This window comes from Saccopteryx bilineata, chromosome 2 (genome assembly GCF_036850765.1).
Source record: "Saccopteryx bilineata isolate mSacBil1 chromosome 2, mSacBil1_pri_phased_curated, whole genome shotgun sequence".
Taxonomy (NCBI): Eukaryota; Metazoa; Chordata; class Mammalia; order Chiroptera; family Emballonuridae; genus Saccopteryx; species Saccopteryx bilineata.
In genome coordinates this window covers 310,658,056-310,673,700 of record NC_089491.1, presented here as the reverse complement: position 1 = coordinate 310,673,700, position 15,645 = coordinate 310,658,056, and the positions used below count along the sequence as shown (strand labels likewise).

The 15,645-nt window shown below is 39.6% G+C and overlaps 1 protein-coding gene and 1 non-coding gene across 2 annotated transcripts in view; one reads left to right on the top strand and one right to left on the bottom strand.

The window, feature by feature from the left end:
* Positions 1-1,193: 1,193 nt before the first annotated feature.
* LOC136326182 (Golgi pH regulator) overlaps positions 1,194-15,645 on the top strand; it is a 71,139-nt gene continuing 56,687 nt past the window's right edge. The window contains exons 1-2 of the mRNA XM_066261727.1: positions 1,194-1,397; positions 14,487-14,546. Coding sequence (XP_066117824.1) covers positions 1,356-1,397; positions 14,487-14,546 — 102 coding nt within the window. The 5' untranslated portion in view covers positions 1,194-1,355. The remainder of the gene's footprint in view (positions 1,398-14,486; positions 14,547-15,645) is intronic.
* On the bottom strand, positions 14,012-14,118 carry LOC136327834 (U6 spliceosomal RNA). Its single transcript, XR_010729895.1, has one exon. It is a non-coding gene; the product is annotated as a U6 spliceosomal RNA (small nuclear RNA).

The following is a 15,645-nucleotide window of genomic DNA, read 5'->3' as shown; positions in this document are numbered from 1 at the left end:
TATTAACATAAAATATTTTGGAAAACATCCTTGGAAAGTGGGACACAAACTGGTGGCTCATTCAGAGCCCAGGCGGTTTGACAGTTCTTGGAGGAGGAAGCAGAAGATCTCACTATAAAATAGGATAGCAGTAATTAGAGTAGCTTGGGAGAGTAGTACCAAGGATAGGGAAAGGAGGACAAGCCATTTTGGTGACAAAGTCTACCACCACCAGGAAAGTGACCTGCTTTGAGAGAAGAGTCAATTGGACATTAATCTAGTGTGAAGGTTTCTACAGACAATGAAAGCAGGGAAAAGTTCACTGGGTCAACCAGACCTGTCCTTGGCCTGGACACAGGCGTTATAGTAGGGAAAGTTCTGAATGGTGTCATTCAAAGCCTTGCACATTCCTGGGGCTAGTGGAATTGCATACCTTTGTCTGCTACACCAGGTTCACCGAGACCCTGACCCCCACTACACACCCAAGTCAGCTACCAAGGTAAGCTGTTTGTTTTGATAGACTCTCCCAGCATGCTACACTATCATATGGCCTTGAATCTCAGTTAGATGAGTTCTAACTCATAGCTAAATGCCTAGAGTGTATAGCTGCTTTCCTGATAAATGTAGCCAGGGACACAAAATTCTCTGGTTTACGACTTTTTCCATAGTAGCACTACCTCCACAGCTCCCTGGCCTTCTGAATCAGAGATTGAACATCTGATAGGTAATTTTAGCTGCTTAGAATGGCAGAGTTCGATACCAAGAAAGAGAGACACCTTCCCAGTGTGTAATAAATTTGTGACTCTCAATTACTCAATTGTCTAACCATTACTCAGGAACTACTCAGGACCTAGCTGCCAGGTTCACTCACAGCTACACTTCTAGATATTTACAGCAGCTTTGATTGCAGCCACTCCCACACTGGGTGGTTGCCCTCAGCTGGAGCCAGCTTCTAGGACTAAGACTTCAGGGACTACAAGCACTAGCTAGAACCCAGGTGAGAAAGGATAAGCCCCATAGCAGTGCATTAAGCCTTCAGCCTCAGAAGTTGAAATACTGTCTTGCAGTCTATCCCTCCCTTTAGCCAGGCGGCCTCTAATTAGGCCCCGCCTCCAGGATGTCTCCCTGGCCCCACCCCCGCGCCTCAGCTCCTAGGCGACTCCCGTCTGCCCCGCCCACTCCTAGCGGGAGGAGAAGCATTGGGTGCTGTCGCTGATTGGCTGGCTAGGGCGCAGCTTGATGGCGTCGGGCTCTCAATCCCGGGTCCCAGCGGTGGCGCTCGGGCGAAAGCCACCTGTGTAAGGGACCCAACAGCCCAGGTTGCTGTGGCCTCTGGGAATGGGAAGTGGAGGCACGAGCTCTCCCTATACCTCGCCATGAGTTTCCTCATAGACTCCAGCATCATGATTACCTCCCAGGTGAGCCACTGCCTCCCGCCCCGGCAGTCCTCAGCTCAGCCTCACTTTTCCGAATTGTCTTCTCGCGACCTCAGCTATGCGGGCTGGCCCTTGTCTCGCTCTCCTTGCTCACCGCCTGCTCCCGCCTCATCCGTTCCCGGAACTCAGGGAGGGTATGGAGTTTGCTTCGTCTTGTTCTCTCCGCCCTTGTCGGGATGCGTCCTGCGGCAGTCTGCACCCCCACCCAACTCGCCCGCTTTCCTGTCCACTTTAGGAAGGGGTCGGGTGGCCTCAGCGCTCAGAGCCAGTGCCTCGAGAAAGGGGAGCGGTCCCCAAAGAGCACCGAAGCTTCTGGATTGCGCCCTAACCCCTGAATTGGGGAAGAGTGTGGTTCCGGGTTCGAAGCGCGCGGGCAGGCCAATCCGGGCTGGCTCCTGGGGGCAGGAGGGGGCTTTGCTGAATCTGGGTGTGGAGGAATTTGCCGCTGTCACTGAAAGATCTTCAAAGTGTAAGGTTTCGTTCGTGCACTAACGCACCATTCTTTATCCTCTCTTTGCTGCCGGGCTTTTCGGATCTTTTTCTGACCCTCCTTTCTTCCTGATTGGTCACCTTCATTCATTCGTACCCTCGATGAACTTTTATCTGTCTTTACCGTATATAAAACTCTGAGGGGCAAGCATAAGTAAAACAATGTCCCAGATATATAGAAGCTTCGTCTAGTGAGCCTCTTTTACGATGTCATTCACTGAGTTACTCTATTTTCTAAGTAGCATTTATCAGAGCCCTGATAAAAATTTATGTATTTCTTGGAATTTTTTGAGAACCTGTCATTTTTAAAGTTATGTGTTGACTGCCACTCAATATAACATCTTTTACCCACCTATCTTGCCGCCCACCCAATGCCCCATGCAAAGTCTCTTTCCACCCCCTTGAGAACCTGTCTTGTTCATAACTGCATCCTCTCTCGAATGCAAGCACTCAATAATATTTGTTGGCCAACCCTTAATATTTGGAGAAGCTCAGATCTCCCCCTCTTCCTTTTTCCAATAATTTAAAGTGCTTTTTCTTATCTTTTTTTACTTTTTTATTGAATGTATTGGGATGACGTTGGTTAAGAAAATTATATACATTTCAGGTATGCAATTCTGTACTACATCATCTGTATTGTGTGTTCACCACACTAAGTCAAATCTTCTTCCATCACCAGTTATTCCTCCTATACCCTATTTTACCTCCTCCCAACCCTCGTTTTCTCTGGTAATAACCATACTGTTGTCTGTGTCTATGAGTTTTTGTTTGTATAGTTTGTTGTTTGTTTGTGGTTTTTTGCTTAATCCCTTCAATGTTTTCGTTCAGCCCTTGACCTTCCTTCCCTCTCACAAGTGTCAAGTCTGTTATTTATCTGTACGTCTGTTTCTATTTTATTTGTTAGTTTATTTTGTTCATTAGATTCCACATAGGAGTGAAATCATATGGTGCTTGTTTTTCTCTGACTGGCTTATTTCACTTAGCATAATGCTCTCCAAGTCCATCCATGCTTTCTCAAATGGTAAGATTTCCTTTTTCATGGCCAAGTAGTATTCCATTGTGTAGTACTACTTACCACAGCTTTTTTTCCCAGTCATCTACTGATGGACACTTGAGCTGCTTCCAAATATTGGCTATTGTAAATAACACTACCATAAATATAGACATGCATGTATTCTATCAAATTAGTGGTTCAGATTTCTTCAGATATATTTCCAGAAGTGGAATCACTGGGTCATAATGCAGTTCCATTTCTAATTATTTCTAGGTAACACCATACTGTTTTCCATACTGGCTGCAGTGATCTGCATTCTCACCAATAGTGCACAAGAGTTCCCTTTTGTGTACATCCTTGTTGACACTTGTTGCTTGTCGGTTTATTGATGATAGTCACTCTGACAGGTGTGAAGTGAATATCTCATTGTGGTTTTTAATTTGCATTTCTTTAATGATTAATGACAAGAGCATCTTTTTATATGTCTTTTGGCCATCTGTATGTTCTCTTTGGAGAAGTATCTATTCAGGTCCTTTTCCCATTTTTTAATGGAATGTTTGTTCTTTTTTGGTGTTGAGTTTCATAAGTTCTTTATAATTTTAGAATATTGACCCCTTATTAGATGTATCATTGGTGAATATGTCCTCCCATTCTGTGGATTGACTTTTCATTACAGGGGGTCCTCAGGTTATAACACCATTTCATTCCTATGACAGTGACACAACCCGAATTTTGGTATAAGTCAAAACACACCCTAGCCTAAGTCACTTACCTATCCTAACATAGTCGTAAAATCATAATCTAGAACATAAAAACACAACTAAGCCACAGAAAAGAGAAAAGAACATAAATATAGTATACTGCATATTCTTCCACCGCACACAACCAAACTAGTTAGCCCACGTAGTCCATATGACACTAATGGCAAAAGCCAAAACACCCACGTGTCAGTATTTTAAGTTTTGGGGTTTTTTGTTTGTTTGTTTTTGATAGAGACACAGAGAGAGGGACAGATAGGGACTAATAGACAGGAAGGGAGAGAAATGAGAAGCATCAATTCTTCGTTACAGCATCTTAGTTGTTCGTTGATTGCTTGTCCATTGATTGCTTTCTCATATGTGCCTTGACCAGGGATCTACAGCAGAGTGAGTGACCCCTTGCTCAAGGCAGCAACCTTGGGCTCAAGCCAGCGACCTTGGGCTTCAAGCTGGCTACCTCGGGATTTTGAACCTGGGTCCTCCACGTCCCAGCCCAATGCTCTGTCCACTGCAGCACTGCCTGGTCAGGCAGTTTTTATGGGAGTGAGCATTGTAAACTCAAAATATCATGTGTTGAGACCGTCATAACCCAAGGACCCCCTGTATATGTTTATTTTTTCTTTTGTTTCCCTTTAGGGTTCCTGTGTTTCTTCAGGAAACATAGTTATACGAAAAACACCTAAGAATTTGCTGCCTATGTTTTCTTCTAGGATTTCTACGGTTTTGTGTCTAACATTTAAGTATTTAATCCATTTTTAATTTATTTTCGTGTATGGTGTAAGAAGGTAGTCTAGTTTCATTTTTATTTTTTTGCATGTATCTGTCCAATTTTCCCAACATCATTTACTGAATAGACAATCTTTATCCCATTGTATCGTTTTGCCTTTGTCAAATATTAGTTGACCATAAAGACACAGGTTTATTTCTGGGCTTTCTAGTCTGTTCCATTGATCTATATGTCTGTTTTATACCAGTACTACTGTGACCTTGTAGTATAGTTTGATATCAGGTAGCATGATTCCTCCAAGTTTGTTATTCTTTCTCAGGATTGCTGTGGCTATTTAGGGTTTTTAGTGTTTCCATAAAAAATTTTGGAATATTTTTTCTAGTTCTGTGAAATGCGCTATTGGTATTTGGATAAGAATTGCATTGAATTTAGATTGCTTTGGGTAGTACAGACATTTTAATGATGTTAATTCTTCCTCCCATGAACATGGTGTATGCTTCCATTTATCTGTATCTTCTTCAGTTTCTTCAGTGTCTTATAATTTTGCAAGTACAGGTCTTTTATATCCTGGGTTAAATTTATTCCTAGGTTTGTTTGTTTGTTTGTTTTTGCAAGAGAGAGACAGGAAGGGAGAAAGGTGAGAAGCATCAATTCATAGTAGAAGCACTTTAGTTGTTCATTAATTGCTTCTCCTACATACCTTGACCAGGGGACTCCAGCAAAGCCAGTGACCCTTGCTCAAGCTAGCGACCATGGGATCATGTGACTGATCCTGCACTCAAGCGAGTGACCTTGCTCTCAAGCTGGTGTGCCCACGGTCAAGCTGGCAACCTCAGGGTTTCAAACCCTGTGACCCTAAGGTCCCAGGTCAGCACTGTATCCACTGCACCACCACTAGTCAGACTGTTTTTTGTTTAGTTTTGTTTTGTTTCTTGATGCAATTGTAAATGGGATTGTCTTCGTAGTTTCCCATTCTGATAGTTAGCATTCGTGTTTGTGTTTTTGTTAGATGTGAGATCCAGGATATTCTCTTTCTTCTCTGCTGTAGTCCTTAGCATCTAGATCAGTTGCTGGCACAGAGTAGAGGCCTAGTGACTATTTACTTACTAAAAACCACTTGTCCAGAGAGGTGTGGTTACTTTAGAAACACCTGTCCCTCATTTTTTCTGTTTTATAAGAAGTGAAAGATTCCTTTGAAATAAAATCTGAAATCAGAGCTCATATATTGAAGCTGGTCGGCCTCAGGTAACATCTTGAAATGTTCACCATGTCACAGTATAAAGTTCAAATTCTTAATATGGTATAGGGTCTTTTAAAAGACCCAGCTCTGACCTCTTCAGTCTTGGCTCTCACTTTTTTTCTCTTTTTCTTTTTTTTTAATTTATTGATTTGAGAAAGAGAGAGAGAGGAACAGCAACATCTATCTGTTCCTATAAGTATCCTAACCAGGGATCAAACCTGTGACCTTTGCATATTGGGACAATGCTCTAACCAGTGCTCTGCAAACTCGTTAGTCAGCAGAGCCAAATATCAACAGTACAACGATTGAAATTTCTTTTGAGAGCCAAATTTTTTAAACTTAAACTATATAGGTAGGTACATTGTTATTAACTTAATTAGGGTACTCCTAAACTGACCTTTGCTAAAAACGTCCTCAATCTGATTGAGCCACATGTGGCTCATGAGCCGCGGTGAGCCGCGGTTTGCCGATCACTGCTCTAACCAGCTGAGCTATTTGGCCAAGATGCTCTCATCATTTTTCACTTCACTTTATACTCTAGCCTTCTACTTCCTTAACTTTCAGATTTCCACAGTTTGTTCTCTCTTTCTGGACCGTTACCCATACCCCTCCACGTCTTTCTCCTGGCTTATTCAGATTTCAGCACGAACGTCCAAGAAACCTCTCCCAGACTGAATTAGATGTCCCTAAACATCTTTCGATAGTACCCTTTGCCCACTTCCCTTATAACATTACTATAATATAATTACATTATCACACTCTTATGTGATTACTTGTCTATCTCCTCCATAGATTATAAACTCCTTCAGAGCAGTGTCCATGTTCTCTTGTTCACCATTCTCTTCCTAAGACCTGGCACATATTAGGCACTAATAAATATTTGTTAAATGAATAAAAGGGTAAATAAATGATCCAAGAAAGGCATCTTTTTCAGTCGGGTTTTTAATACCTGTCTTGCCATTGCCAGCTTTTTTTTTTTTATCTGTGTCTAATTTTCAATGTAGGAGTTATTTTTTTTTTAATAAGAAGCAATTGTTATCTAACTCATGTTTTGAACCTTCTATACAGTCATAAGACTTATATCAGCTCCAAAGTACATCTAAGTCCCAAGGTCAAGACTGTACAATTTTAAAAGTATTAACTCTCTCTTTTGAATAAGAAGCTATGCACCTTTTATTTGCAAAACTGTTTGAAAATGCTTTTTCCTTCTGCTTGTTTTAGAGTCTCTATAATTTTAACAGAATTTATATTTATCTTAGACTTAATAAATTCTCCAGTTCCTTTTTTTTTTGTATTAATTGTGTGAAGGTCTTAAGCTTTTCTGTCAATGTGAAAGAAGCCCAAAATGGAATAGTAAAGGTATAGATTTTTCTCTTTTTCTTCCATTTCCCATTTTCTCATATATTATCATTTTCAGTTGTTTTGTTTTCCCTGTTTAAAGTTTCATTTCAGGGTGATCTTGGTGATATATATATATTGTTTCTATTATTATTATCTTCATCATACCACTCCCAGTCCTGAATGCCTAACTTCTCCAACTTCAGTCATGACTTCGTAAGTCATATAAACATGGCTCTATACTCTGAATTTAAATGTCTCCTCTGATAATGATTTATGGTAGGTAAAGGGTGTTCTGGTTAGCCGAGGGGTATTTTCTCCTTATCTGTTCACCCCTCTCCTTTTCTTCTCACTCTGGATTCATAGATCCAAGCTACTTTCTCATACCCTCTTTAGAGAGAAGGGAGAAAGAGAGAGACAGAAACATCCATCTGTTCCTGTATGTGCCCTGACCAGGGATCTCATACCCTCTTGTTTCTTTTCCTGCATACAAAACTCCACACTTGAATCACTGCTGTAATTTGTCTTCTCCTATTTTAGGGCATGAGGGCTAATGTAGAAAATTATGCAGTTGTGCATATTGCCAATCCCATGAGTTTATGAACACCCTCAGCTCACTGAATCATTTTCCCCCCCTTGGCTTTAATCAGCTACTTGTTCCATTCCGCTGAGGACCCAGGTTTAAAACCGTAAGGTCGCCAGCTTGAGCAATAGGCCACTAAGGTGCCACAACAACAAAGTTGATACTTCTCATCTCTCTCCCTTCCTGTTTGTTTGTCCCTGTCTGTCTCTCTCTCTCTCTCACTAGAAAAGTAAAAAGCTTAGTTTGTTAATACATTCTTATTTTGCTCTATTTTATGGTTTATCAGACTAAGATCAGTAAATCAATAATGTAGCATATTTATTTCCGGTTATACTTTTACATCTATTAATAGACTTTGGTTTTAATATCCTTTGGACTCAGGTTATAAAGATAAGTTAATCAGTACATTTAAGCTATTTCATATCTCTCTCCCCTTCTCTTCATCCATGCATTTATTAGTGTCATTATTTCTAAGTTGTCATAGCTTATTTTTACTAATATCTAAAGTTGTTTCAGGTGTGGCTCTACATTTTAAAAAATTTAATCCTTGCCTTTAGTCTTCTGTGTTTTTTCTAGTAAATTTGTAGATGGCTGAAATTTTTTATAGCTTTATTTTTGCTCCCCCTATCCCTGTTCAAACTTGTGCCTCAATATTCCTGAGTAAAAGTAGCAAGAATATTAACAAGCAACATTTATTGGGTACTTAGTGCACACCCAGCACATTTTTTCATATTTTTTATTTAGCTTATATACAACTTTATTATTAATGTTTGAATTTTTTTTTATTTCTCTCATCCCCCCTCTTCCTTCCCTTTGGCAGCCATCAGCTTGTTCTCGATATCTATGGGTATCTTTCTGTTTTGTTTTGTTTACATTCCACATGTAAGTGAAATCATACTGTATTTGCCTTTCTGTCTAACTTTTTTCACTTAGCATAATACCCTCTAGGTCCTTCCATGTTGTTGCAAATGGCAAGATTTCATTCTTTTTATTGCTGAGTAACATTCCTCTATGTGTGTATGTGACACATTGTCTTTATCCATTTATCTGTGGATGGGTACCTGGGTTACCTTCGTATTTTGGCTATAACTAGTAGTGCTACAATGAACATAGGAGTGCTTGTATCTTTTAGAATTAGTGTTTTTCTTTTCCTTGGTTAGACTGTTAGGCAGCTCTATTTTTATTTTCTGAGGCATCTCGATACTGTTTTTCATAGTGTCTGCACCAATTTCAATCTTACCAATAGTGCATGAGGGTTCCCTTTTCTTTTTCTTTTTTTTTTTTTTTTAATCTTTTATTTTAGGTGAGAGGAGGGGAGATAATGTGGCAGACTCCCACATGCGTTGAGATGGGGATTCACCCAGGAACCCCGTCTGGGACCAATGCTCAAGTACTGAATTATTTTTAGCGCCTGAGGCTGATGCGCTCAGACCAACCTAGCTATCCTCAGTGCCTGGCCATACTCTTAACCAGTCAAGCTGGCTGCAGGAGGAAAAGGAGAGAAGGTGGAGAGGGAGGAGGTAAGAAGCAGAGGTTGCTTCTCCTGTGTGCCCTGATTGGGAATCAAACCCAGAACATCCATATGCCAGGCCAATCCACTGAACCACCGGCCAGGGCCACTAAGGTTCCCTTTTATTCACATCCTTACCAGCATTTTCTGTTGATTTATTGTTGATAGCCATTCTGACAGGTATAAAGTGATACCTTATTGTATTTTTAATTTGCATTTCTCTGATGATTAGTGAATTGAGCATGGTTTCATATGTTTGTTGGCCATCTGTATGTTTTTTTGGGAGAATGTCTATTCAAGTCCTCTGCCCATTTTTTATCATGTTTTGGAGGGTTTTTGGTATTGTATGAGTTTCTTATATACTTTGGATATTAACGTCTTATTGGATTTGTCATTTGCAAATATCCCATTCAGTAGGTTGTCTTCATTTTGTTGATAATTCTTTTACTGTGCATATTCTTTTTAGTTTGGTGTTATGATGTCTTGTTGAGAGTTTTTATCATAAAAGGATATTGAGTAAAATGTATATAGTTAAATTAGACATTAAAAAAGTGTGTGGTAAGTGCTTTGATAAGGGAAATAGGGTAGAATAGGGATTGTACAAAAAGAGCAGCTTATCTTTATTTGGAAGTTCAGAGAAGGCCTTTCAGAGCTATGTTAAGAACTGTAGGATAGGCCCTGGCCGGTTGGCTCAGTGGTAGAGCGTTGGCCTGGCGTGCGGTAGTCCCGGGTTCGATTCCGGCCAGGGCACACAGGAGAAGTGCCCGTCTGCTTCTCTACCCCTCCCCCTCTCCTTCCTCTCTGTCTCTCTCTTCCCCTCCCGCAGCCAAGGTTCCATTGGAGCAAAGATGGCCCAGGCGCTGGGGATGGCTCTATGGCCTCTGCCTCAGGCGCTATAGTGGCTCTGGTTGCAACAGAGCGACGCCCCAGATGGGCAGAGCATCGCCCCTGGTGGGCATGCTGGGTGGATCCCGGTCGGGCGCATGCGGAAGTCTGTCTGACTGCATCCCCGTTTCCAACTGCAGAAAAATACAAAAACAAACAAACAAACAAAAAAAAACTGTAGGATAAGTAGGGAGGGACTGGAGAGAAGTTTCTGTTAAAGGACAGTAGCTTTGGCCCTGGCCGGTTGGTTCAGTGGTAGAGCGTCAGCCTGGCACGCGGACTCCTGGCCAGGGCACACAGGAGAGGCACCCATCTGCTTCTCCATCCCTCCCCCTCTCCTTCCTCTCTATCTCTCTCTTCCCAACCCGCAGCCGAGGCGCCATTGGAACAAAAAGATGGCCCGGGTGCTGGGGATGGCTCCTCGGCCTCTGCCCCAGACGCTAGAGTGGCTCTGGTCGCAACAGAGCGACCCCCTGGATGGGCAGAGCACCGCCCCCTGGTGGGCATGCCGGGTGGATCCCAGTCGGGTGCATGCGGGAGTCTTGTCTGACTGCATCCCCATTTCCAGCTTCAGAAAAATACAAAAAAAAAAAAAAAGGACAATAGCTTCAAAGGTCTTGATATAAAACAATGCTGTATCTAAAGAACTAAGGTCAGTTCCATGTGGCTGAAAGTATTATATGAGTTTGGTGGGTAGGAGGCAAACAGCAAGAGGAGGAGTCAGTGCTAAAGTGTGCTCAAAAGTTGACACTTGCTCCTCAAGTCAGTGGGAAGGCGTAAAGAATCTTATTCTTCAATAAAGTTCCTAGCCAATATAAGAAAAGAGTTGTGCCAGAGTGTAAAAACAAACCAGCTTTAGAACATTGAGTAGAACTGTCATGTGATTACTGTCTCTGATGTCAGTTGGAACCAAAACTGACAAAGTTGTATCATGCAACCTGACCAGGTGGTAACTAAGTGGATAGAACGTCAACTCTGGACACTGAGGACCCAGGTTTGAAACCCCATGGTTGCCTGCTTGAGCCCAAAGGTCTCTAGCTTGAGCGAGGATGGGTCACTGGCTGGATTGGAGTCCCCCGGTGAAGTCATGTATTAGAAAGCAATGAATAAACAACTAAAGTGCCGCAACTCTGAGTTGATGCTTCTCGCTCATCTCTCTCCCTTCCTCTCTCTCCCAAAAAAAAAAAAAAAAAAGAAAGAAAGAAAGAAAAGAAAAAGTTGTATCATGCAGTCTCATGGCTTTACACTGAGACAGAAACCACTTATATGGATTAGGTGGGATGGTAGAGAAGCTAAGAAAGCCCCATGAAGGAAAAAACATAAAAAATATCACTCTTTCGACTATTTTCCCCTTTATTTAATCTTAACTTCTTTACCATGAAGTTGTTTTGCTTTTTTATTTTATTTTTTTAATTTAATTTTATTTTTTTTATTGTATTTATTTTTAATGGGGTGACATCAGTAAATCAAGATACATATATTCAAAGATAATATGTCCAGGTTATCTTAAAGTTCAATTATGTTGCATACCCATCACCCAAAGTCAGATTGTCCTGTCACCCTCTATCTAGTTCTCTTTGTGCCCCTCCCCCTCCCCCTTCCCTCTCCCTCTCCCCCCTCCCCCCGTAACCACCACACTCTTATCAATGTCTCTTGGTCTCACTTTTATGTCCCATCTACGTATGGAAAAATGCAGTTCCTGGTTTTTTCTGATTTACTTATTTCACTCCGTATAATGTTGTCAAGATCCCACCATTTTGCTATAAATGATCCGATGTCATCATTTCTTATGGCTGAGTAGTATTCCATAGTGTATATGTGCCACATCTTCTTTATCCAGTCATCTATTGATGGGCTTTTTGGTTGTTTCCATGTCCTGGCCACTGTGAACAATGCTGCAATGAACATGGGGCTGCATGTGTCTTTACGAGTCAATGTTTCTGAGTTTTGGGGGTATATACCCAGTAGAGGGATTGCTGGGTCATAAGGTAGTTCTATTTTCAGTTATTTGAGGAACCACCATACTTTCTTCCATAATGGTTGTACTACTTTACATTCCCACCAACAGTGGATGAGGGTTCCTTTTTCTCCACAACCTCTCCAACATTTGTTATTATTTGTCTTGTTAATAATAGCTAGTCTAACAGGTGTGAGGTGGTATCTCATTGCAGTTTTGATTTGCATTTCTCTAATAACTAAAGAAGATGAGCATCTTTTCATATATCTGTTGGCCATTTGTATTTCTTCCTGGGAGAAGTGTCTGTTCATATCCTCTTCCCATTTTTTTATTGGATTGTTTGTTTGTTTGTCGTTGAGTTTTATGAGTTCTTTGTATATTTTGGATATTAGGCCCTTATCTGAGCAGGTGTTTAAAAATATCATTTCCCAATTAGTTGGCTGTCTGTTTATCTTGTTATCAATTTCTCTTGCTGAACAAAAACTTCTTAGTCTGATGTAGTCCCATTCATTAATTTTTGCTTTCACTTCTCTTGCCTGTGGAGTCAAATTCATAAAATGCTCTTTAAAGCCCAGGTCCATGAGTTTGGTACCTATGTCTTCTTCTATGTACTTTATTGTTTCAGGTCTTATGTTTAGATCTTTGATCCATTTTGAGTTAATTTTAGTACAGGGGGACAAACTGTAGTCCAGCTTCATTCTTTTGCATGTGGCTTTCCAGTTTTCCCAGCACCATTTGTTGAAGAGGCTTTCTTTTCTCCATTGAGTGTTGTTGGCCCCTTTATCAAAAATTATTTGACTATATATATGTGGTTTTATTTCTGGGCTTTCTATTCTGTTCCATTGGTCTGAGTGTCTATTTTTCTGCCAATACCATGTTGTTTTGATTGTCATGGCCCTATAATAGAGTTTGAAGTCAGGTATTGTAATGCCCCCAGCTTCATTCCTTTTCTTTAGGATTGCTTTGGCTATTCGGGGCTTTTTATAGTTCCATATAAATCTGATTATTTTTTGCTCCATTTCTTTAAAAAATGTCATTGGAATTTTGATGGGAATTGCATTAAATTTGTATATAGCTTTGGGTAATATGGCCATCTTGATTATATTTATTCTACCTAACCAAGAACAAGGTATATTCTTCCATCTCATAATGTCTTTTTCGATTTCCCTTAACAATGGTTTATAGTTTTCATTGAATAAGTCCTTTACATTCTTTGTTATGTTTATTCCTAGGTATTTTATTTTTTTTGTTGCAATCGTGAAGGGGATTATTCTTTTGAGTTCATTCTCAGATGTTTCATTGTTGGCATATAGAAAGGCTATTGACTTCTGTATGTTAATTTTGTATCCTGCGACCTTACTGTATTGGCTTATTTTTTCTAGAAGTCTTTTTGTGGATTCTTTGGGGTTTTCGATGTATAGGATCATATCATCTGCAAAAAGTGATACCTTTACTTCTTCTTTTCCGATATGGATGCCTTTTATTTCTTTGTCTTGTCTGATTGCTGTGGCAAGAACCTCTAGTACCACATTAAATAAGAGTGGAGAGAGTGGACAACCCTGTCTTGTTCCTGATTTAAGGGGGAAAGCCTTCAGTTTTGTGCCATTTAGTATGATGTTAGCTGATGGTTTATCATATATGGCCTTTATCATGTTGAGATATTTTCCTTCTATACCCATTTTGTTGAGAGTCTTAAACATAAAATTGTGTTGTATTTTATCAAAAGCCTTTTCTGCATCTATTGATAATATCATGTGGTTCTTGTTCTTTGTTTTGTTGATATGGTATATTACGTTAACCGTTTTACGTATGTTGAACCATCCTTGAGATTCTGGGATGAATCCCACTTGATCATGATGTATTATTTTTTTAATATGTTGTTGTATTCGATTTGCTAGTATTTTGTTTAGTATTTTAGCATCTGTATTCATTAGAGATATTGGTCTGTAGTTTTCTTTTTTTGTGCCATCCTTGCCTGGTTTTGGTATAAGGGTTATGTTTGCCTCATAAAATGTGTTTGGAAGTATTGCTTCTTCTTCAATTTTTTGGAAGACTTTCTGTAGAATAGGAACCAAGTCTTCTTTGAAGGTTTGATAAAATTCGCTGGTATAGCCAAAAAATATGGAACGCTTCACGAATTTGCGTGTCATCCTTGCGCAGGGGCCATGCTAATCTTCTCTGTATCGTTCCAATTTTAGTATATGTGCTGCCGAAGCGAGCACTGTTTTGCTTTTTTAAATACTTGCAAACAGAGATCATCAGTAAGAAAGCAAGTTTCACTGATTCCTTTTTTATTTGCTAACTTCTCTGGCTCATAAAATGATTATCATTAAGATAACAAAATATTTATGCTTTAATTTTTGCCTAACTTAAAACACTTGATAAAGCATGTATAATTTCAAAAATTAAAGAGTATTTCAATGTATACTCCCGATGTTAAGGGCTTTAAATAGATCTTAGATGAGTAGATCTCATCTTTAATGTCTGAAATAAACTATCTAGTTAGCAGACCTTTTATCATAAAACACTCTGTATAAAGCATTTATCAAAAGATTATGCTTATTGACTTTCTATCTTCTTTTTCCTTTAGATACTTTTCTTTGGATTTGGGTGGCTTTTCTTCATGCGTCAACTGTTTAAGGACTATGAGGTAAGAAAAGATCATTCTGATGATGCTAATACAGTAGGAATTTAAATTATTTTAAAGTGGGACAAAAAGAATACTTCCATGAAAGAAAGGTCATGTTAACTTGAAGAGAGGAAGTGTTTGTCAAATGAATCCTATATAATTCTTAACTTGGAAAATATGATTAGGCTTAGTTGATTTTTTTTTTTTAAAGCAAGTAATGTACATAGCCAAGAAACCAGAAACAGGTAATGTCATGCCTTGGTTAATATGCTCACCAATAGTAAATAGTTCTTTGGGAAATAATTTAACATACAATGTCTCATAAATATTTCTGTTTATTTGGGTATCTGATCTTCAATGTTAATAACCAATCTTACATCCTAAATTAATACCAAAATCCTAAGGCTGGTCTGTTTCTTATCTTAAGTATTAATTTCAGAAAAATGCCAGACTTGACTGGATTTTTTCTAATTAATCCAAATCAGTTAATAGAGCTCAATGGTTATAGACTGCTTTGGGATCATTTCTAGGATATTCTCTATTAAACTTCCCTAGTGAGATTGTGCTGCTGTCTGAAAGAGCCCGGGGTTCTAGAGCTTCTGTTCTGCTCAATACTTTAAATTTAAAGGCCTGTTGGAGTAGTCCAGAACTGATCCAAGGTCTACAGAGTATTGAAGAAACCCTTTTAGCTCTAACCTATATATATGTAAATCTGTCATTTTTATTGTCAGTGTGCTACTATGTCTAAGTGCTACTTACAACCCTGTCACTTCATTTTTTAGTGCCTTAAATTCTCTGTCCACAAGAGGATGATAGTAATAGTGACCCATGATTCAGAAGCACTACCTACTTTTTTTTTAATATATTTTTATTGAATTTATTTGGGTTACATTGGTTAATAAAATTATATAGGTTTCAAATATACAATTCTATCATACGTCATCTGTTTATTGTGTTATGTGTTCACCACCCAGAGTCTGGTCATCTTCTGCCACCATTTATCCCCTCCTTTACCCTCTTCGACTTTTTCCACCCCCTTTTCACCATGCTGTTGTCTGTATCTATGAGTTTTGTTTGTTGTTGTTGTTGTTTTGCTTAATCCCTTTACTATTTCAGCCAG